We start from the raw sequence: 22721 nt of genomic DNA, 5'->3' as shown, positions 1-22721 counted from the left end.
AAAGTGTTTTCCATGTATTCAAATAGACCCGGTACACCAGCGCAGTCAGTTCCAGGTTTTGCGTGAAGAAAAAAATGGTAGAACGTGCCGCATTATGCTCATGATGGGATCCATAGTGAATACAACCAGAAACGACCGGTCATCTCAACACATACTGCTATCTCTGCTTCTGCTCTCTCTATTTCTGTCAGAATGTCTGAAATAGTTAATTTCTTAATGTTTTTCAGTGCATTCTGGGCATTTTGAAAGGTTATCTTTTAAAAACGCAAACGTTCATAAACGCGGCTAAACAGACGTTTTTTTAACCTACGTTTTCCAGCAGTCCGTTTCCATCGTTCAGAAGAGTTTTCCAAACGCCCCGTGTACATGGAGCCTAAAGGAGCTGGAGGATGACATTTGCAGAGATGCTGTCAGTCTACTATGCTTGGGCAAAGTGACAAAATCTGTTTAAAGAAACAAAACATTGAATTGTGCTGCATAGTAAAATGTATTGCAGAGATTTACTGAATGTTTTAATTCTAGTTTCCTTTTTTGCTTAGACTTACTCTTTATTAATGAATGATTTCACAGTGACACGCGTATTCTGAGCAAGCCAAGAGCGTGTGATGTTATGCACAGATATCTGGCAGAAAGCAGTCCGAGCATATTATGTATATAATCTTATTTCGGTTCTTATGAAAAGTAGCCAGCAATTACCTATAATCAGATCTAGAAGCAGAAGACGCCGAACATTTCAGCCGCTTAGCTGGCAGATGTGCCGCTGAAAAGTCTTAGATGCTTTAATTTGCAGCTCCTGGTTTAATAATCATCGCTAGTTTTTCCAATCAGGCCTTCACTTTGAAATACAAGACTCCTAGGCCAAGGTTGTGCAGATCTGGAGCTTATAGGGGCTCATTTATCAAACCTAGTAGAAAAGAAATTAGTGGTGTTGTCCTGAGGAACAGATGAGCACCTTGGGCAATTTTACCAACCTGACGACAAACAAATGTCAGGCGGAATCAGAATGATATAAGCATCACGTCCATTTTGCTTAGCACTGACAATTGCCTGGGCTTTGGTGGTGTCACTCTCTTTGGCATACAGTATCTGCAATGGATGAAGTAAGAAGTGGTAACTTTTATTTTTTTTGGTTCCAAGATCTCTGTAGATCTGCCTTTCTCAATAAGGGTTTTTGGAACACTAGGGTTCCAACAGAGGTTGCTAGGGAGCAGTGGTGGATTGATCTCCTGCCTGAGGGTGCCTGCATGCTGTAGCTCCAGGGCTGGGTTCTGTGGAACATCGCGGTTCCCACAAAGGTTGCTGGGACTTCTTGAGCAGTGGCAGGTTGACCTACTGTCTGATGGAGCCTGAATACTGTAATTCCATGGATGGGTTCTGTGAAACATCGCGGTTCCCACAAAGGTTGCTGGGACTTCTTGAGCAGTGGCAGGTTGACCTACTGTCTGATGGAGCCTGAATACTGTAATTCCATGGATGGGTTCTGTGAAACATCGCGGTTGCCACAAAGGTTGCTGGGACTTCTGGAGCAGTGGCAGGTTGACCTACTGTCTGATGGAGCCTGAATACTGTAATTCCATGGATGGGTTCTGTGGAACACTATAGGGTTGATTTACTAAAGGCAAATAGACTGCCCTCTGCAATTGCTGTTGCTCCAGAGCTTCGTAAATGAGATGAAGTTCTACTGACTTCCATCATCCAATCATGTGCAAGCAAAAAATGCTATTTTTTTATTTTCCTTACATGTGATTGGGTATTTTTTGCAAAGTTAAGCTTTGTCTCATTTACTAAGCTCTAGAGCAGGGGTGTCCAAACTTTTTTCAAAGAGGGCCAGATTGGATGAAGTGAACATGGTGGAGGGCCGAACATTTTTCCGAACATTCTTTGAACCATTACAATTGAATGCAAATAAATTATTTTATGCCAAGTTAATTGCAAACGACATACTTTATTTCATAACATTAAGATCAACTGACAGCTGAGTTTTCACAATGTATTGAAAATAAATTTTAAAAAAAATGACCTGCACTAATGTGAAGGGTGAAAAAGGTAGCTGGAGCTGAAGTCTCTGCTCGGCAGCCGGGAGGAGAAGAGAAACACACTTCACGCTGGAAGCTCGGCCCTGACGTCACCGCCCTCTGTCGCTCCCAGCGCGGCGCAGTCACGCATGTGCACTGCTCTCAAGCAGAAGACTGTCTGCCACAGAAGGGAGGGCCGTGGGAGGGCCACATTACACAGAGCAGGGAGGGCTGTTGGAGGGCCATATTAAACCGACCCTCGGGCCGTAAATGGCCCGCGGGCCGGACTTTGGACATGCCTGCTCTAGAGCAACTGCACTTGCAAAGTGCACTGTCTGTTTGCCTTTAGTAAATTCGCCTGCCTGCACAGTCGGCATGGCTACTAATAATTTGTACACGAAGCGCATCTGACAGGGTGACAACACAGCAGTACAGGCGGGAGGCATGGACAGAGAGCCTGAAAAAGGACCTTCTTGACAGAAGCAAGTATTATTTTGATGAATGTTGCAGATTTAAAAAATTATAAAAATTACTTAGAGAAGTACATTAAAAATGATAAGATTTTGTGATTGGGTTTATATAAACTTTAAAACATTACCTTGTTGTGACGCACTTATAATATCACTTGATAGTGGCTTTCAGGGGACAACCTGAATTCTTACCCCTAGTTTGTGAGGGTCTTGTTATTAGGGATAACTAAAATATATCTGATGAGAAGGAAAAAAAAGCAACCGAATGCCTGAGCTCCTGCGCTGGACAGTGGATTCCACAATGTCTGTATCCCCACATGGAGTATAGAAGGCATGCAAGCTTTGCTGCCCTCAACGGACCAGGGAAATCTAAACAGAACTGTGTATGAAGAAACAAAAAGAGGGCGCACGGGCCTAGTGCATTACCTTTAAAAAGGAGATTTATTGATAAAAAGTAAAATACTCACAAAGGAATAAAATCAAATGAAGGGCATGTCACAAGAAATGCAGCGTGGTCCAATCACCCTGAGGGATGTCTGGTGGGGGACTGTATACCTCTAGGTGGCTGTTGGCTGATTCATTTTGAGGCTGTTCCTCTTCCTCAAAGCCCAGAGACCTGAAGGGCCCCCACTGAAGGATGTCCCCACCAGACATCCTTCAGGGTGAATGGACCAAGCTGCATTTCTTGTGACATGCCCTTCATTTGATTTTATTCTTTTGTGAGTATTTTACTTTTTATCAATAAATCTCGTTTTAACCCCACCCCGCCTCCCGGCTTCTGAAACTCTTAAAGGGCCTTTCCGTGAGTACCAGACATGTGTGCTGGTAGCGCGCAGGGCGCGCACTCTCGGCACATATGTCCTTTTTTAATAGAACGCAAATGTGCGGCCTCTCGGTGTCTAGGCCCAGACGCCAGAAGGCAGCACATTTGCGTTCGGCCGGCGTGAAGAGGTTAAAGCTAATGCAATAGAACTGTGCGCCTCTTTTTCTTCATACGCATAACTAGAATATAAACTGTCTTCTTGTTGCAAGGAGTTAAAGTGGTTTCAAACTCTAAAAGACTTTCCCTTAATTAATTCTCTGCATTTGTGCTGGTTCACATAATAGCTGCTTGGATGCGGATTCAGTGAAAAAGAGTCCTGTACGATTTCTGAGCAGTGCAGTCCGGTTCAGGTGCAGATTACAGGCTATTGACTTCTATGGGACCGCTTCTAAATTGCATGTGTGAACAGGATAAAATCTTGACCTAATCCTGTCCTGAACCTGATGTAAACCTGATGTGATCTGCTGAACAACTACTGTATCAATTAGCTGTGAAACCTGAACTTCAGTCCACACCGCACATCTGTGAATCAGCTCTCAAGGATAATTTCACCTTTTTGTAATGGTGTAACATGTCACAAATGCCCCGGCAGCCCAACCCCTCGTCCAGGTCCTTGTTTTGATAGCTAGCGGGGGATCTTCTCTCCCCTGTCACAAACTAAAACCATTTGTTTTCAGTGTTCTGTGAATGGGAAAACTACAAGTCCCGACAGCCCTTGTGGTTGGTGGCTTGTAGTTCTCAGTGAAATACCACAGTGAGGTTGATCTGAGTTACAGGCAGACAAATACACAGACAGTCTGCAGGACTATGGTATTACACCCACAGTCTGCTGATTGTGGATGCAATGCTTTACAGGTCCCTAACAAAAAATAAATAAATGCATTTATTTATTTAGTAAAAGTGAACTTTTTCCTTTTTATGGTTAAAAAAAACCCCTTCCACTGCCTGTCCACCCCCCCATAATACTTTCCGGAGACCTCTCTCAATCCAGTGCTGTGCCCATTTGCAGCAGCGCTGGTCTCTCTTCCTCTACTCACAAGACAGATTGGGTCCTGCTGCTGTCCGGCCCTCCTGTGAGGAGGGAGCAAGAGATGGGGCCAAGCCGCATTGTGTGTGTGTATGGATGCACACAGCCTGGCTTGGGAGCGTGCTATTTAGGCGTATGTAGGGGAGGAGGAGTGGACAGAGCTGGCGGGAGACCCCAGAAGAGGAGGAAAGGGGGCCGCTCTGTGCGATACCAGAGTATAAAGCAGATTAAGTATAAACCTCTTTTTTATTTTAGGAAAGGAAATTGGGGTTAAGAAGCACTTTAAGTTCCAGGCTGGTTAGATTTGATTTCAGCAGTTCATGGTTCTACAACCATACCTGTTTAGGCTAAGCATACTTTTGATTAGCTCTAGTAGTAGTTAGTCACATTCAACTGAACTTGTTTTGTAATGTTGAAGATCTTTTATAGCTTCCAAGCCACTTCCAGTGACGAAAATACTCCAGTATTTACATCCACACAGGTAACACTGTCAACGGTGCAGTCTTTCAGGGTCCTGGACACCAAGCTTGGGATTATCTAACTAGAACAGGGTGGTTTCACAACTTTCACACCTCCCAATCTGTTCTTGGGCCATCAACATTTGCCTTTGACTTATTCCATAATGAGTGGATTAAGGTGTCTGTGCAACCTATGTGGATAGAAATTCTGGAGGATCTTCCTTACCCTCATTAGAACTGAAGAAGTGGCTTGGAGAACCTACACAACCTCACAGTCCAGGTGAATGTGACTAACCACTACTAGCTATACTATGACATGGAGAACCTTCAGACATTTTCTCATTACCTCAGTTTCAAATGCAGGGAATTGGTCTTCTGATGTATCTTGTTTTTGTCCCAGCAGGAAGAGTACGCGGTGGAATCTACCAATCCTCAGAGGACCAAAATGGACAAACTGATAGAAATATTAAACAGTATGAGGAATAATAGCAGTGACGTGGACCACAAGCTCACCACGTTCATGGAAGAGGCCCAGAACTCGGCCAACTCGGAGCAGATGCTGGGGGAGATTGTAAAGACTATTTATCAAAAAGCTGTGACAGACAGAAGCTTTGCACACACCGCTGCCAAACTCTGCGACAAGATGGCTCTTTTCATGGTAGAAGGAACTAAGTTCCGGAGTCTTCTCCTCAATATGCTTCAGGTAGGCTCATTCCCTGGCAGGTCATGCCTGGTTGGTGTATTGGCGAAGTTAAGAAAGATTTGGTCTCCGCCACTGATGTCATATGGGCCAGATTTTGTCTGTTTCTGAAAAAATATCTACTGATTGCCCATAGCAGTTAGTCAAATTTATGAAAACTCATACTGTGATAAATGAGATGAGAATTTGGTTGCTCACCACATGAAAAATCATTTGTTTACAGCATGTTAACAAATGACAAATCAATGGCAACCAATCAGAAACTAGATTTTAGTTGCCTAAGTGTGTGCTATTGAAAATTAGATTCTGACTCCCATAGGCTTCTGCACCACTGCTGCTCACTAATGCAAGCACATGGTTGGGGTAAACTAGGCCTTAATAAGGGGCTAAATTAGAAACAATTTAATAAAAAAAAAAAAATGAAAGAAAAAACTTTTTTGCGTGCTAGGTTATTTTACCTGAATGCAAGTGTATAATCCAAACGCACACGTTCCTGCGTTAAAAATGGCTCTGTGTATAAGTGGGTGCTGCAGCGACCGTCGGCTGGAACCGAACAGAATCAGCGAGGGAGAATGTCACCAGCACACTGAGGATCACCAGTATGGGTCCAAAAGTTTTAATAAATGATCACATAGTTACAGCAAGGCAACGTTTCGCAGTCTCGCAGGACCCCTTCATCAGGCATGTGACGATGAAGGGGTCCTGCGAGACTCCGAAACGTTGCCTTGCTGTAACTATGTGATCGTTCATTAAAACTTTTGGACCCATATTGGTGATCCTCGGTGTGCTGGTGACATTTTCCCTTCCTAGTTTATTTTACCTGACATGATGTGCAAAGAGAAGCTCATCCCTTTTAATCTGTAGATGAATAAAAAAGCAAAAATGTTCCTTTGTAGCGCTCTATCTTGTCCTGTATCTGAACAATATTACTTTGTATCTCTTTATCTTTTGTCTAAACCAAGGGTCTCCAAACTTTCTAAACAAATGGGCCAGTTTACTGTCCTTCGGACTTTAGGGGAGTCGACCCGTGGCTATTGTAAATTGGTCCTGACGTCAGTTGGAAAAAACAATGACCCATTTTTGGTGTCATTGGAAGGGATTGGGCCTCATCATTGGTGTCACTGGGAGAAATTGGGCCACATCGTTGTCAATGGGAGGAATTGTGTCCCACGTTGGTGCCATTGGCAGGAACTGTGCCCCTTCATTGGTGGGAATTATGCCCCATTGTTGGTGTTTGTGGATGAACTGGTGCCCCAAAGGCCGGATAAAAGCAAGCAAAGGGCCGCAGTTTGGAGACCACTGATCTAAACAATGGGGGGAATTACCATAGAATTGTGCAAGCACAACCTTGCATTATTCTTCTAAATATAAGAAATTGAACATATGCTGCACCTAATAACAAAAGGAGCGCAATCCCCTTTGTTAATTAGGAGTGATCATGTCTGGGACAGGCAGCACAGAGAACATGAAAGCTGGAGCTGAATGCTCCTATCTCTTGGCCATCTCCACCCCCCGCCTTGTTCAGAGCAGAAGGGAAAAGGAGGTGGCTCTGCTCTTGTAGTGTGATCGCTGCACAAGCAGAGAGAGGGATGTGAGCTTTCTGCTGTCAGCTCACATCCTTCCTGGCAGGAATCTACAGCAGTTTTCTCTATGGAAAACTTCCACATTCTCTCTCTTTATTAGAGGCAGACCTGCTCTACTTTCTGTTTCCCTCTGAAATACAAACTGGTGTGGGTGGCGCAGATAGAAAATGAAACAAGTCTATCTGCTTAGTTAATGTGGCACACTCCATTCCTGACAGTTGTTACAATGGCAGGTCAAATGCAGGTCAGAAGGAGATCATAATGAATTCCGAATTATTTGAGAAGCATCCAAAACTAGTACCATCATCACAAGCCCAACTCTGTTGACACAGTCCCTATATGTCATTCTGAGAGTGGCGAAGTCTCAGAATACAAGGGCACAGCGGGGAGGATTTCTCCATCCATATTGAGTGTGTGTATGGGGGGGAATATGGTCAGTTTTTTCCATTCAACCTGTTGGTTGAATGAAAAAAACTGACCCCTTGTATTGCCATCTTCAGCTTGTTTTACAAGGTAGCATGGTCCATTGTGTTTCCATGTGCCGGCCTTTCACGTTATATCTGATTAACCGCATAGTTTTCACATCACTCAATCTGTTAAGAATACAACTGATGAAACAATTTTTCTTGCACACAACTGTTTACACTTGGAAGTCCCCGGATAAAACACCGCAGCAAGAGGACAGCTGGGTTTCACAGTCCTGTCACTCAGAAAAACAGGTGACCGGTCCTCTTCCTGGGTCAGAATGTCTGTGGGAATTATTAATGTCCATAATTACACATTATGCTGTCAGCAATAGTGAGGTCGATCGTATCACTTTTCACAGGGAATGTAGAAGTTGTCCTTTCATTACAAGTGTGTCCGTGTGAAACTGGCAGTAGTGGGGATGTTCTGGAGGAGTTAAAGCTGAACTTTAATCTGCTTATATTTTGACTCCCCTGGTTCCTCCCTCCCTCCACCTCATCATCGTGCTAATGACATTTTTAATAAAATATTTTTGTTTTCATTACATACCTTTTACATTTTACACCCAGTGACATCACCGAGTATCTGTTGCTTCTCTATGGCCGATCATGGCTGGTGGGAGGACCTTGCAGGGTGCTGTACGTAACTCAAGAGCCCTCAGCCCTAATGAAAGCATTGGGCTTGCTCTTGGGAGGACCTATGCACATATTAAAATGCACCGATGGGTGGATGTCAGTGTAGAGCATTGGGGGTTCCTAGGTAATGCTGAGCCCCACGATTGAAATAACTGAATTCTAATGAATGAAAGGGGCAGGTCAGGGACAGTTACGCTGGGAAAGAAAGAATTTGATGATGCTGGACGTCTTCTAGCCAGGAAATAAGGTGGGCTCAATCTGTCTCAGAAGCACACAGTGAGCAATATCAGTACAGGAGAGGGGACTGTAGCACCGTGCAATGCTCTTGACCTCCAACTTTTAGTGTGTACTTGACTTGTACAAGTACATATACTTCAGTGGGGGATGAGCTGTTATTGCTCATGCAGCTGGAGTAGTAGTCTGGGGATTCTTTCCTTAGGGCTTCCAGGGTGGATCAAAGTGATTTCAATTGCTCAAAGTAGTTCTGTGCCAGCGCTGACCAATCAGAATCGCTTTGATCCATCTCAGAAGCCGTACAGAAATAAGGGGAAGGAAAGCCAAGATTTTGAATCCTCAGACTTACTATACTGGCTGCATGGACTGTGACAGCATATCATCCAGGAAGGTCATTGCAGCGGGGACCGGGGGTGGGAAGGGTGTTTAGTTCACCTTTTCATTTTTGTGTGAAAAGGTGAACTTACACTTAAATAAAGTCATTCTCCAGCATTCGATGCAGGTACCTGGCAAAGGAGACTAGTTTAAATCCCATTTTATTAAAGAACCTTCCCATCGATGGCAAGGAAGCCACCGAGCATCCTCTGTTGCTATGACTCAGGCAGCTTCTCAAGAAAGCAATCTAGCATTCTTTCGCTGCTAGGAATCAGGCAGCTTCTCAAGAAAGCAATCTAGCATCCTTTCGCTGCTAGGAATCAGGCTAGGAATCATCTCAAGAAATCTGGTTAGCATCCTTCTGTTGCTAGGGCGCAGGTAGTTTCTCCATAAAGCTGCCTGGCATCCATTTGTTGCTAGCGTGCAGGCAGCTTCTCAAGAAAGCAATCTAGCATCCTTTCGCTGCTAGGAATCAGGCAGCTTCTCAAGAAAGCAATCTAGCATCCTTTCGCTGCTAGGAATCAGGCAGCTTCTCAAGGAAGCAATCTAGCATCCTTTCGCTGCTAGGAATCAGGCAGCTTCTCAAGAAAGCAATCTAGCATCTTTTCGCTGCTAGGAATCAGGCAGCTTCTCAAGAAGGCAATCTAGCATCTTTTCGCTGCTAGGAATCAGGCAACTTCTCAAGGAAGCAATCTAGCATCCTTTCGCTGCTAGGAATCATCTCAAGAAATCTGGTTAGCATCCTTCTGTTGCTAGGGCGCAGGTAGTTTCTCCAGAAAGCTGCCTGGCATCCATTTGTTGCTAGCGTGCAGGCAGCTTCTCAAGAAAGCTGTCTGGCAACCTTCTGTTGCTAGCGTGCAGATAGTTTCTCAAGAAAGCTGTCTGGCATCCTTCCATTGTTAGGACATAATCTTTTCAAGGAGCCACCTAGTGTCCTTCTGTTGCTAGGACACTAGTGCACTGTATTCATGTAAATGTTAGCGCAAACATTTGCATTCATACTCCATAAAATATGGTCCACAAGACCTCAGATGCAGATTTTTACTGATAATATATGTCTCCTTTTTCTACGGCTGTGTGTATGAACCCCTACACTGCGTATGGGCACTTCAGCTGTAAGTGGACACAAAGTCTCTGCATTGGAATTAGTTGAAAAAAATGTTATCAATGTATGAAACATGGCACAGGAAAATTGTCATTATTTGATAAGTCAATGAAACGGTGCTTTAAATGAATTACTACTATTATAATTGCAGATACAGAAAGACTGCCTACAGTGACATGTCCAATTTCAAAGGAGTCTGACGGGCTGGTTCCTTTCAATTGTCATTTTCTGTCATGCGATGACTAAACGATGTTCAGCGTTCACCTCGTACTTGACCTGTTAATGACATTCCCAGAAAGGAACCTTGTGCCAGAGGTGAGGGCAGCAGAGTAATTTCAATTTAGATAGCAGCCATTTGTCTGTCTAAAGGAGCCCACCAATAATAAATAACCCACCACAGCGACAGATTTGGTTTAAGGCTTTCAACGCTCTTTTATTGCTAAGCTGCCTGCTGGCTCCCACATCAATCGTCCGTAGACATGCCGCCCACACACGCGTGGGCAGAGTATGCGGTTGATGGTGGGGGGGGGAGTTGTGACTGATAAAATGTCACATGACAATGCCCGCTGTCACCGAGAATGAACATGTTGTATGAGCGATCTCTACTACATTTAGAAGTGTCAGATTGATATAAAAAGCTAAAAGAGTTTCATTAGTCACATCAGGGACTCAAGCCGATGACATGATCAGTTCAACATTTCCTCCTCTTCTAATCCTCTGCAGTTCAGTTGTTGCCGTTCATATTTAGAGCTTGTTGGTCTTTTGTGCCGTTGCTTCATACTGCAGCTGGAGGACAGATTTATCCACAGATGGAGGAAGGTGGGGGAGTTGGAGACCGACCTACCACAAAAGTGTGTGAAATATACTCCACTTTATACTTAGACTTTTCTAAGGATTCTTCAGGTCTGAACTGTTGGGCAAAGTTAGCAAACCAGGAAAAGCCTACGTTTGCCCCCCCCTTTTTTTTTTTTTTTTTTTACATGATTCCTCCAATACCACTTATGGTAGAACCCTAACTTTGTCTTCTTTTATTTGCCCGATCACAGACCATGCCGCTTGCCCCCCCCCCATCAGGATTCTTCAGCTAACCTACTCCCCTAGTGCCCAGCCTATGGCCCAAGAGGCAATGGCAGTGTTGGCTCTGTAAAGGGGATGTAACAGCCGTGATCTCTGCCAGTCTCATATTACATAGTCTGGTTGAAAAATGACAGTCCATCCAGTTCAACCAATAGAAGGGGAGGAAGAAAAAATGGTATGCAAATGTACATATACACTATCTTCTACCCACTTTTTGATCCAGAGGAAGGCAAAAAAAACCCAAAATAAGCATGATCCAGTTTGTTCCAGCAGGGGAAAAAATTCCTTTCTGATTCCCTAAGAGGCATTCAGGGGATCATCTTTAGCTGTAAATATTAGTGCAGTATCCAGTTATTTTTGTGTATTTAGGAAAGAAGCCCAGGCCTTTTTTTTTAAAACAATCTATTGAGCTGGCCAGAACCAACTCTTGAGGGAGTCTATTCCACATTTTCACCACTCTTACTGTGAAGAAGCCTTTCCATATTTGGAGGTTAAATCTTTTTCTCCAGATGTAGAGAGTGACCCCTTATCCTTTTGTGATGACCTTAAAGTGGATAACTCTACACCAAGTCCTTTTCTCAAGAGAGAATAAATTCAGTTCCTCTAATCTTTCCTCATGGCTGAGCTCCTCCGTTCCCCTTATCAGTTTGGTTGCCCTTCTCTGTACTTTCTCCAGTTCCCCAATGTTCTTTTTGTGAATTGGTGCTCAAAACTGAACTGCATATTCCAGATGAGGTATTACTAATGATTTGTACCGGAGGAAATGATATCTCTCTCTGGAGTCTATACCTCTCCTAATACAAGAGAGGATTTTGCTCGCTTTAGAAACCGCAGCTTGGCATTGCATGCCATTATTAAGCTTGTGATCTACCAGAACCCCCAGATCCTTCCCCACCATTGATTCCTCCAGTTGTACCCCCCTAGTATGTATGATGCATGCATATTCTTAGCCCCCAAGTGCAGAACCTTACATTTATGAACATTAAACCTCATTTGCCACATAGTTGCCCAATTACACAGAGCATTGAGGTCGGCTTGTAAATTGGAGACATCCTGTAAGGACATTATTCCACGGCACAGCTTGGTGTCATCTGCAAAGACTGAAATGGGATTTATAATCCCAGACCCTATATTGTTTATAATTATATTAAAAAGTAAGTGTCCCAACACTGAACCTTGGGGTACACCACCGACACCCCTAGACCATTCAGAGTATGAATCATTAACCACTACTCTCTGAATACCATCTTTTAGCCAGTTTTCCATCCATTTACATACAGATTTTTCCAAGCCTGTAGACTTTACCTTACACATTAGCCGTGTGTGGGGAACTGTGTCAAACGCTTTTGCAAAATCCAAGTATACCACGTCCACCGACACCCCTCTGTCCAAGTATACCACCACCCCTCTGTCCAAGTATACCACGTCCACAGCCACCCCTCTGTCCAAGTATACCACATCCACAGCCACCCCTCTGTCCAAGTATACCACGTCCACAGCCACCCCTCTGTCCAAGTATACCACGTCCACAGCCACCCCTCTGTCCAAGTATACCACGTCCACTGTCACCCCTCTGTCCAAGTATACCACCACCACCCCTCTGTCCACGTATGCTACGTCCTCCGCCACTCCTCTGTCCAAGTATACCACGTCCACCGTCACCCCTCTGTCCAAGTATACCACGTCCACCGCCACCCCTCTGTGCAAGTATGCTACGTCCTCCGTCACGCCTCTGTCCAAGTATGCCACGTCCACCGCCACCCCTCTGTCCAAGTATGCTACGTCCACCGCCACCCCTCTGTCCAAGTATGCTACGTCCACCGCCACCCCTCTGTCCAAGTATGCTACGTCCACCGCCACCCCTCTGTCCAAGTATGCTACGTCCACCGCCACCCCTCATAAAAAGAAATCAGATTAACTCATTCCTATTTACTAACAGTCTTTTAGAACTGATCTCCAACTACACCTGTAGCATGTCCATAGTTTGACTGTTCCCTCTAGTAAATGTGTTGTCTCTAGCAGTCTTCTGTAGCATTAACTGTATTTGCAGTGTTTTGGTGATGTCAGAGGGTGCAGGTGAGGGCTTCCAAAACTTGTAACTTGCAACCGCTGACATATGCACTTTGAAAAGCTTTCCTTTAGCCCTGTTTTACAAAATTCTTCCGATTATTGCTTAAGGTAGAATCCTACCTTTGTCTTATGTGCAGTGCGTTGGTGATGTCAGGGGGTGCAGGTGAGGGCCCCTAAAACTTGTAACTTGACAATCACTGACCTACACACAAGATGGAAGCAGGGATCATCAGCAAAGTTGCTAAAAATGTCTTCCAGGTATATAGTTGTACGTTTGTGTTTGAGTTTTAGGAAAGAGGGAGAGTTGGTATCTATGTGCCCTGCATATTACACCTTCTAGGCTCTTACAGTGAAAATAAGCTCACGTTTCATCTGGAACTCTACCTCCAATTGGGTTGTTTGCCCAGACGTTTCACCAAAGTGCAGAAAACAATTTGCTGTTGTTGGCGCGTAACGACATAAAACAAGCAAACAGACGGGCCTCGCTGGGGTATTGGGCTCAGACATGCAAACCGGAGCGGCACACATGTTTCCGATCACCCGGCGGCCCCTCGCAGGCAGATGTTTTTGTTGTATCGCACAGAAAGATTAGATAGTGGCCTGCAGGATGAAAAGAAGGATTGCTTCACCAAAATGCTTCTTAATAAACAAGTTAATGGATTTCTGAAAACAGTTGGACGACGTTTGATGTTTCTTATTTCAGTTTTATAAGTAGAGAAAAATTCCAGTTGCATGGAAAAGTGGGACTTTGAAGGGTCGAGGTAATCACGAAATATACCTAATTAACACATTTACCAGGACCCGCCAGCCTGAAAATTAATGTGCTGGTGAATGCGCCCTCTGTTTCGTTCTGCTTAACCCCTTCCTGCCGGCGCCTCCCGGCCCTTTAAGAGTTTCAGGAGGCAGGATGGGCGGGGTTTAGGGATCATGTGACCGCTGTGATGCATCATCATGGCGGTCACATGATTGGGAAAGGTCCCGATCGAAAGAGCAGACCGGGACCTTTCCGTGAGTACCAGACATGTGTTCTGGGAGCACGCAGGGTACGCGCTCTCAGCACATATGTTTTTTGTTAATTGCACGCAAATGTGTGGCCGCTCGGTGTCTAGGCCCAGACGCCGGGAGGCCGCACATTTGTGTGCTGCCGGCGTGAAGAGGTTAAAGTGACTGTAAAGGTTAAAATTTTTTAAAATAACAAACATGTTATACTTACCTGCTCTGTATAATGGTTTTGCACAGAGTATCCCCATTCCTCTTCTCAGGTCCCCCGCTGGCACTTGTCGCTCCTCTCCACTGCCGAGTATCTCCCTAGCAAGCCGTTTGCTAAGGGGGCACTCTTTGGCTTGCTACCGAGCCGTGCTCGCTCCAGTTACACACAGACCGCGGCTTGGCCCCATCCCCTTTTTCTCACTGGCTGTGACTGACAGCAGCAAAAGCCAGTGGCTCCCACTGCTGTCTCTGAGCCTATGAGGAGGGCGAGAACCGAGAGAGCCATTGCTCTCGGGCACAGCACTGGTATGAGATCAGGCTCAGGTAAGTATGGTGTGGAGGGGAGCTGGTAGGTAATAAACTTCAGCTTTTAGAAAAACTTTAACTAAACCCAAGAATAAAAATGTAAACATTGCAGCTTACAGTCCTTAGATGTGTTGGCTATATTCGTTTTTTGGGGTTTTTTTCAAGCTAGGAATACTTTCAGCAAATACAGAAAATACCTGTTAATCTTGCCAGAAGTGTTGTGCCACTTCCTGCGAGCTTCACCAAATCTCTTCCCACCTAACTACCTTCTGTAAACTACCAATTGCCCTGCCCCCAATGTTATGCAGATGGAGATACAGGTATGCTTGTAGTCCATATTAGCAAAGCAGCCTAGGGTTACAGCCATGGCTCCCTACATAGATACTGTAGAGCACGGGTGTCAAACTGGCGGCCCTCCAGCTGTTGCCAAACTACAAGTCCAATGAGGCATTGCAAGCATGACTCCCAAAGGCAGAGGCACGATGGGACTTGTAGTTTCGCAACATCTGGAGGGCCACCTGTTTGACACCCCTGCTGTAGAGGAATAACGTAGCTGCCTAGAGACTAGAAGTGTTATTTGCAGGTGATAATAAATCAAGTAAGCTTGAAAATGAATACATCCGCCACGCCAAAGAAAAGTAAGTTGCAACTTTTATTTTTTTGGGTAAAATTCTGAGGTGGGAGATTCAACCTTTCTCTTAGTCATGGCCACCATTGTCACTGAGACTGAGGGTCACTAAACAAAAACAATTTTCAGTTGTCATTGGAATAGGAATAAAGGCAAAATGCTTCCAGCGGGGACACTTGTTCTGCTAACCATATATAGTTAGAAGTTTATTTAAAATGTTCAAGCTTCACATCAAATAAGTTAAAGCATCCATATGCCATAAATAATAGTAAACATCAGATTTTGTCTTTACTGCACTTACAAAGATGTCCGCCAGTTCCGAGACTGATATGGCGGCATGACGTCAGTGCTTAGCTCCGTACCAATGCGTTTCGTGCAACACCCTGACTTCAGTGAATGCTGAAGGTTACTGGATAGGGGACGACTGATTTACTATTTTGGTTTACTGGATTTACAAATCACATGGGTTGGCATTGCTGGGTGCCTGGTTTGTGGCGAAAAGTTTATTTCTGCCAGTCAGCTGTGGTATACTGTAACTCTTACAATTCTTCAGCATGTACTTGACTGTTGGACATTGATATCTTTGGACATTTGAACTTTCAATCACAATCTGACCCCTCTAAAGATGCCCATAGGACCTGTTAAAGATGCCTGTAGGCCCTGCCTGAAGGTCACATAGGTTGTGTGGTGCCTGGTTTGCAGTGATAAAAGTTTTTCTGCCAGTCAATCATTAACCATTTCAGTACCGGGCAATTTTACACCTTCCTGCCCAGGCCATTTTTCACGTTTCTGCGCTCTCACACTTTGAAAAGACAATTGCGCGGTCATACAACATTGTACCCAAACTAAAATTTTATCATTTTCTTCACACAACTAGAGCTTTCTTTTGGTGGTATTTAATCATCGCTTGGGTTTTTATTTTTTGCTAAATTAACCAAAAAAGACCAAAAATTAAAAAAAAAAACACGTTTTTCTTTGTTTCTGTTATAAAGGTTTACAAATAAATAATTGTTCTTCATAAATTTAGGCCGAGATGTATTCTGCTACATGTCTTTGGTGAAAATAACCCAAATTATGATGTATTATTTAGTTTGTAGGAAAGTTATAGAGTTCACAAACTATAGTTTAGATCTAAAAATTGATCAATCCTGAAGTACTGACGGCCAATCTAATCTCTTGAGGTCCAAGAATATCAGGACAGTACAGATATCCCCCAAATGTCAGGACAGTACAGATATCCCCCAAATGTCAGGACAGTACAGATATCCCCCAAATGTCAGGACAGTACAGATATCCCCCAAATGTCAGGACAGTACAGATATCCCCCAAATGTCAGGACAGTACAGATATCCCCCAAATGTCAGAACAGTACAGATATCCCCCAAATGTCAGAACAGTACAGATATCCCCCAAATGACCCCTTTTTGCAGAGTAGACAGTCCGACGTACTTCATAAGAGGAATGGCGAGTTTTTTGAAGTTGTATTTTTTTTTGTCATAATTTTTCGGAAAATTAAAAAATTAAAACAATTATTTTCACTATTTTTTTTTTTACATACTGTCACCAGTGCAGTACAGCGTCATCATATAACTGGCATGGCGGTGATCAGGGACACTGACTGGTGACAGTATGAAAAAAAAAAATATATTTTTTTTTTGTTTTTATTACATTTTTTTAAATGTTTTTTTAAGATTTGTTTTTCATATTTTACTATGACCAAAGTAGTACAATGTTACCATAGTAACATTGTACTACTTTGGGGAAGTGATCAGTATTTTTTTTTTTCTACACAATTTGCTTATAGCAAAGAATTACTTTGCTATAAGCAAGCATTTACCTGAATGAAATCGATTCATTCAGGGGTTTGGTTTTTTTTTTTGTTTTTTTTTGTGCTTAGCTGTGATTTGGCCACAGCTAATCACATGACATGTGCATGTGACCTGCTGTGACCATTCACAGCTAGGCACTAGTATACAATGGATGGCATGAATGAAGCCATCCCTTGTATACAACTGTCATGTGACCTGCTGTGATTGGTCACAGCAGGTCACATGGTACTGGCAACGGGGGCCGGTACTCAGATCTGTCATCGGCCGTGTCCAAGGTACACGGCCGGTGACAGATCGCGCCGCTGCGCGGCTCTGCAACCGCGCGAACTGTGCATGTGCGGGAGCACGCCAAATGGCGTGCACCCGGAAAGCTGAAGCATTTTTGCGACCGCTAAACGGCTATAGGCCGGGCGGCTAATGGTTAAGTACTTTTATTCTTACGATTCTTTGTCGTGTGCTCGACTGTTACATGTTGGACATTGATATCCTTGGATCATCGGACTTTCAAGCACAATCTGACCTTCTAACGATGTCTGTAGGACCTGCTTCCTTCAAGCATTCATGTTTATTTACCATGAAGGGAGGAACATGCTAATGCCCTCAGCAGCAGCTTAACTCCTGAGAAATAATGACTAATGGAGGTGGCTTTTATTTTCCCTCATGCCTTTTTTTATTTTTTTCGTTCGAACATTTGCAGATTTACAAACACATTCCTTTAGCAGCATCAGATTTCCAGTAATTTTGCTGTCTAAATGTTATTGGTAATATAAGAAAGTTGTATATTAAACGATGATATTTTTAATACTTCACCACCATGTGTGGCAGCGATTTGTTTCCTGGCTATTTGACATCAAAGTGTACAAGTGGAGATCTTTCCAGAGTTCAAGAGACAACTGAAATATGTGTACTCCTGCATCCAATTAAAAACCCGACCTCTTCCAAAATGTTTTTCTTAGTTATGAATAGGCACGGAAAGATTAGGACTTTTTTTTGAATGCTTTCTTCCTTTTGTGACTGACGTCAGTAATAAATCTCCCCAATGGGAACACACAAAAGCAGGGCTGTTGTTAGAAACCCTGGGGCCCCATGCAGCCAACCTGAGCCCCCCCCCCAAAACCAAAAAACAGCTTACAGTGCTTTCAGTAATGCATGAACACAGTGAGTGACCGGTTCCAATCACTCATTGTGTTCATTCAGGAAAGGAAGCGGCTGGTACATGTTTAATATTTACCGGACCCTTCCCCTACTCTCCATTCTGAAGGATCCTATTGTGTGCTTGCATCTGCCGGTGGGTAGGAGAGGAGGGAAACCAGAGTGGGGTTACACAGGGAGGCCTGGGCAACAGAGGGAAATGTATGGTGCACAGGGAGGGTGATGGGTGTGGCGGAGCAGCAGTTACTGTAACCAATCCCCAGTATGGTTCTCTCTGCAGCAGCTAAAAGCCAGCGGGAGGGAGAGGAGAAGCTATCTTTCAGCTGCTGCAGAGAGAGCCATACAGGGGATCAGTTCCAGTAACTGTTGTTCTGATGCACCCAGCTGTCTGGGCCTCCTGCTGGCTTGGGCACCATACAGGAAGACTGGTGGTACCCCCTTATCCATGGGCCTGCAGACAACAGAAATAACCTGAAGAATTTTAGATGGGAGGTGCTAGATTCAGACCTGCTCCTGATTTGAAGCGAAGTCTTAAAATGTTACTAAACCCAGGACCCTGCATTCACTTTATCTGGTCTCCCCGGTCCCCGCATTCACTTTATCTGGTCTCCCCGGTCCCCGCATTCACTTTATCTGGTCTCCCCGGTTCCTGCTTTCACTATATCTGGTCTCCCTGGACCCTGCATTCACTATATCTGGTCTCCCTGGACCCTGCATTCACTATATCTGGTCTCCCCGGACCCTGCATTCACTATATCCACTCTCCCTGGACCCAGCATTCACTATATCTGGTCTCCCAAGACCCTGCATTCACTATATCCGCTCTCCCTGGACCCCGCATTCACTATATCCGGTCTCCCAAGACCCTGCATTCACGATTTCTGGTCTCCCCGGACCCTGCATTCACGATTTCTGGTCTCCCCGGACCCTGCATTCACTATATCTGGTCTCCCCGGACCCTGCATTCACTATATCTGGTCTCCCCGGTCCCTGCATTCACTATATCTGGTCTCCCCGGACCCTGCATTCACTATATCTGGTCTCCCCGGACCCTGCATTCACTATATCTGGTCTCCCCGGACCCTGCATTCACTATATCCGGTCTCCTCGGTCCCTGCATTCACTATATCCGGTCTCCCCGGACCCTGCATTCACTATATCCGGTCTCCTCGGTCCCTGCATTCACTATATCCGGTCTCCCCGGTCCCCGCATTCACTTTATCTGGTCTCCCCGGACCCTGCTTTCACTATATCCGGTCTCCCCGGACCCTGCATTCACTATATCCGGTCTCCTCGGTCCCTGCATTCACTATATCCGGTCTCCCCGGTCCCCGCATTCACTTTATCTGGTCTCCCCGGACCCTGCTTTCACTATATCTGGTCTCCCCGCACCCTGCATTCACTATATCCGGTCTCCCCGCACCCTGCATTCACTATATCTGGTCTCCCAGGACCCTGCATTCACTATATCCGGTCTCCCCGCACCCTGCATTCACTATATCTGCTCTCCCCGGACCCTGCATTCACTATATCTGGTCTCCCCGGACCCTGCATTCACTATATCCGGTCTCCCTGGACCCTGCATTCACTATATCTGGTCTCCCCGGACCCTGCATTCACTATATCTGCTCTCCCCGGACCCTGCATTCACTATATCTGGTCTCCCCGCACCCTGCATTCACTATATCCGGTCTCCCCGCACCCTGCATTCACTATATCTGGTCTCCCCGCACCCTGCATTCACTATATCTGCTCTCCCTGGACCCTGCATTCACTATATCTTTAACTGACAATTTGCACGGTCATGCAACACTGTACATAAATTAAATTTATGTCTTTTTTTCCCACAATTAGAGCTTTCTTTTGGTGGTATTTGATCACCTGTGTGGTTTTTATTTTTTTGCACTATAAACAAAAACAGACCGACAATTTTGAAAATAAAAAAAAACAATATTTTTGACTTTTTACTATTAAACATGTCCAGTAAAAAAATTTAAAAAATCAAATTTCATAAAAAATTTAGGCCAAAATGTATTCTGCTCCATGTCTTTGCAAAAAAAAAAAAAATCTCAGTACGTGTAAATTAATTGGTTTACGTGAAAGTTGTAGCGTGTACAAATGATGGAATATATACTGGAATTTATTTTTTTATACTAGTAATGGTGACGATCAGCGACTTATTGAGGGACTGCGGGACTGCCACTGGGGTGAACTGGCTAACTGCCACTGACATTCCCAGTGACACCAATACAGTGATTAGTGTTAATAAAAAGCACTGCCACTGTACTAATGACACTGGGCAGGAAGGGGTTAACATCTGGGGTGGTCAAAGGGTTAACTGTGTGCTGTGTGTGATTTACTAGGGAGACATGCTGTGCAGAGCAATACACAGCAGCCTGTTCGTGCTGACAGGGGAGAGATATGTGTTTACATACAGACCTCTCCCCTGTCAGCTCTGCCGACAATCACCGAGTCCTGGCCAAGAATCAGCAGCCACTCTGCCAACAATCACCAAGTCCTGGCTGAGAATCAGCAGCCGTTCCGCCAACAATCACCAAGTCCCGGCCGAGAATCAGCAGCCGCTCCGCCAACAATCACCGAGTCCTGGCCAAGAATCGGCAGCCACTCCGCCAACAATCACTGAGTCCTGGCCAAGAATCGGCAGCCACTCCGCCAACAATCACTGAGTCCCGGCTGAGAATCAGCAGCCGCTCTGCCAACAGTCACTGAGTCCCGTCCGAGAAGCAGCAGCCGCTCCGCCAACAATTACTGAGTCCCGGTCAAGAAGCAGCAGCCGCTCCGCCAACAATCACTGAGTCCCGGCTGAGAATCAGCAGCCGCTCCGCCAACAATCACTGAGTCCCGGCTGAGAATCAGCAGCCGCTCCGCCAACAATCACTGAGTCCCAGCTGGGAATCGGCAGCCGCTCCGCCAACAATCACCGAGTCCCGGCTGAGAATCAGCAGCCGCTCCGCCAACAATCACCGAGTCCCAGCTGAGAATCAGCAGCCGCTCCGCCAACAATCACCTGAGAAGCAGCAGCCGCTCCGCCAACAATCACCGAGTCCTGGCCAAGAAGCAGCAGCCGCTCCGCCAACAATCACCGAGTCCTGGACGAGAATCAGCAGCCGCTCCGCCAACAATCACCGAGTCCCGGCTGAGAATCAGCAGCCGCTCTGCCAACAATCACTGAGTCCCGGCCGAGAAGCAGCAGCTGAGACACGGTGATTGACATGCCGAGGAGCCAATAGCGGCGCAGGTAGGGAGCGCACGCGCGCGGAAAAGCAAAGTCACGTGTGTGTGTGTGTGTGTGTGTGTATGTATATGTGATTTTGCGCATCCCTTCCTCCCTGTGGCAGTACTTCTGCTATAGGGCGGTCAGGAAATAGTTAATCAGTGTTCCCCGTTCTCACTATACACACAGGCATCAATTTTTTCTTTCTATTTTAATGTCATCTTTCATAGATCGTTCATTTAGCAGAGTGCGCTGAGTGATCCGATAATAGCCTGTGTCTGTCAGAGCTATAGTATTGAAAACAGAAGTGTGAATGGGGCCTGAAAGTGAAATTGGTTTGTTTACACAGAACAATGAGGCTCCATTCACATCTGTGTGATTCTGAACACATGGCAATCTGCACAGAACATGCACGCTTTGCCATACGGTACAGAAACACACTGCAAATGTGCATTGTATATGTGGTAAAGGCACCCCAAGTGCAGGAAAAGCACCGTAAACTGCGGTCACGCACCGTGCTCCACCCCCAAAAAAAGTTCTGTCGCTTCTCTGGGGCGATTGTTGCGTGTATTGCAGCCCATTCAAGTAAATAGACTGCCCTTTGCGTGACGAGCAAAGACACTCCAAAACACCCAAAACAAATGCAAGCGGGAATGTGAGTTTTCGCTACGTGGAGATGTGATTGGGGCCTGACAACTGAGTGTCTCCATTCACTTCCTCCTATGTACGTTTTTAAAGATGGCCTTACACTATGCAATCTGATTGTACAATTTCCTTTAGATATACCAGAACTATGAATTAGGAGGACCCACATGAACAATCCATTCAATCTGTATCAAATCAAACAGACCCTTGTAGTACATGGCTGATGGGAAATCTAGATCTAAGGGTTGAAATTCGAGCGATTTTTCATCCGAAAATCGGACCTAAGAATAATTTTCGCTCTGCTAGTGGGTCAATGGCACAGGCCGATTATCGTGGTTCCTCCCCTTTTTCAGTGATTGGGCATTTTGTAAAATTAGTGAAAAATGACTGATTTTCGACTCAATGATGGTCAAATCATACGATCGATTTTCCAAAAGAATATGTGCATGAGCTTTGACCTGGAAGGAACAGGCGTTTTGCCTGTTATATTGAATTTTTAAAATATCCCATGGATAAGGCAAGTGAGAAAAAAAGAAAATTGGGATGGCTGGGCCAGAAATGACACTTAGAAAACACTTCAATTTATTATGAAAAGTGAAATTCTGCCTGAAAAGGTGAACTTAACCTTTATTATACGGTCAGCCCAGGCTTACAGCTAGTAAAAGCCCAAAATTCAGGAT

At 44.9% G+C, this 22721-nt stretch overlaps 1 protein-coding gene across 3 annotated transcripts in view; it reads left to right on the top strand.

The window, feature by feature from the left end:
• Nucleotides 1–22721, top strand: part of CTIF (cap binding complex dependent translation initiation factor) — a 402276-nt gene that overhangs the window by 269460 nt on the left and 110095 nt on the right. For 2 of the 3 annotated variants that reach the window (XM_089664080.1, XM_089664082.1), the window contains exon 10: nt 5194–5496. In XM_089664080.1, coding sequence (XP_089520206.1) covers nt 5194–5496 — 303 coding nt within the window. The remainder of the gene's footprint in view (nt 1–5193; nt 5497–22721) is intronic. The other variant, XM_089664081.1, reaches the window with a different exon arrangement.

The sequence above is a fragment of the Staurois parvus genome, unplaced genomic scaffold, assembly GCF_062004578.1.
Source record: "Staurois parvus isolate SC_StPar_1 unplaced genomic scaffold, SC_StPar_1.0 ptg001830l, whole genome shotgun sequence".
NCBI classification, from domain to species: Eukaryota; Metazoa; Chordata; class Amphibia; order Anura; family Ranidae; genus Staurois; species Staurois parvus.
The sequence above is the reverse complement of the archived record's forward strand: the minus strand, read 5'-3'. Positions and strand labels throughout refer to the sequence as shown.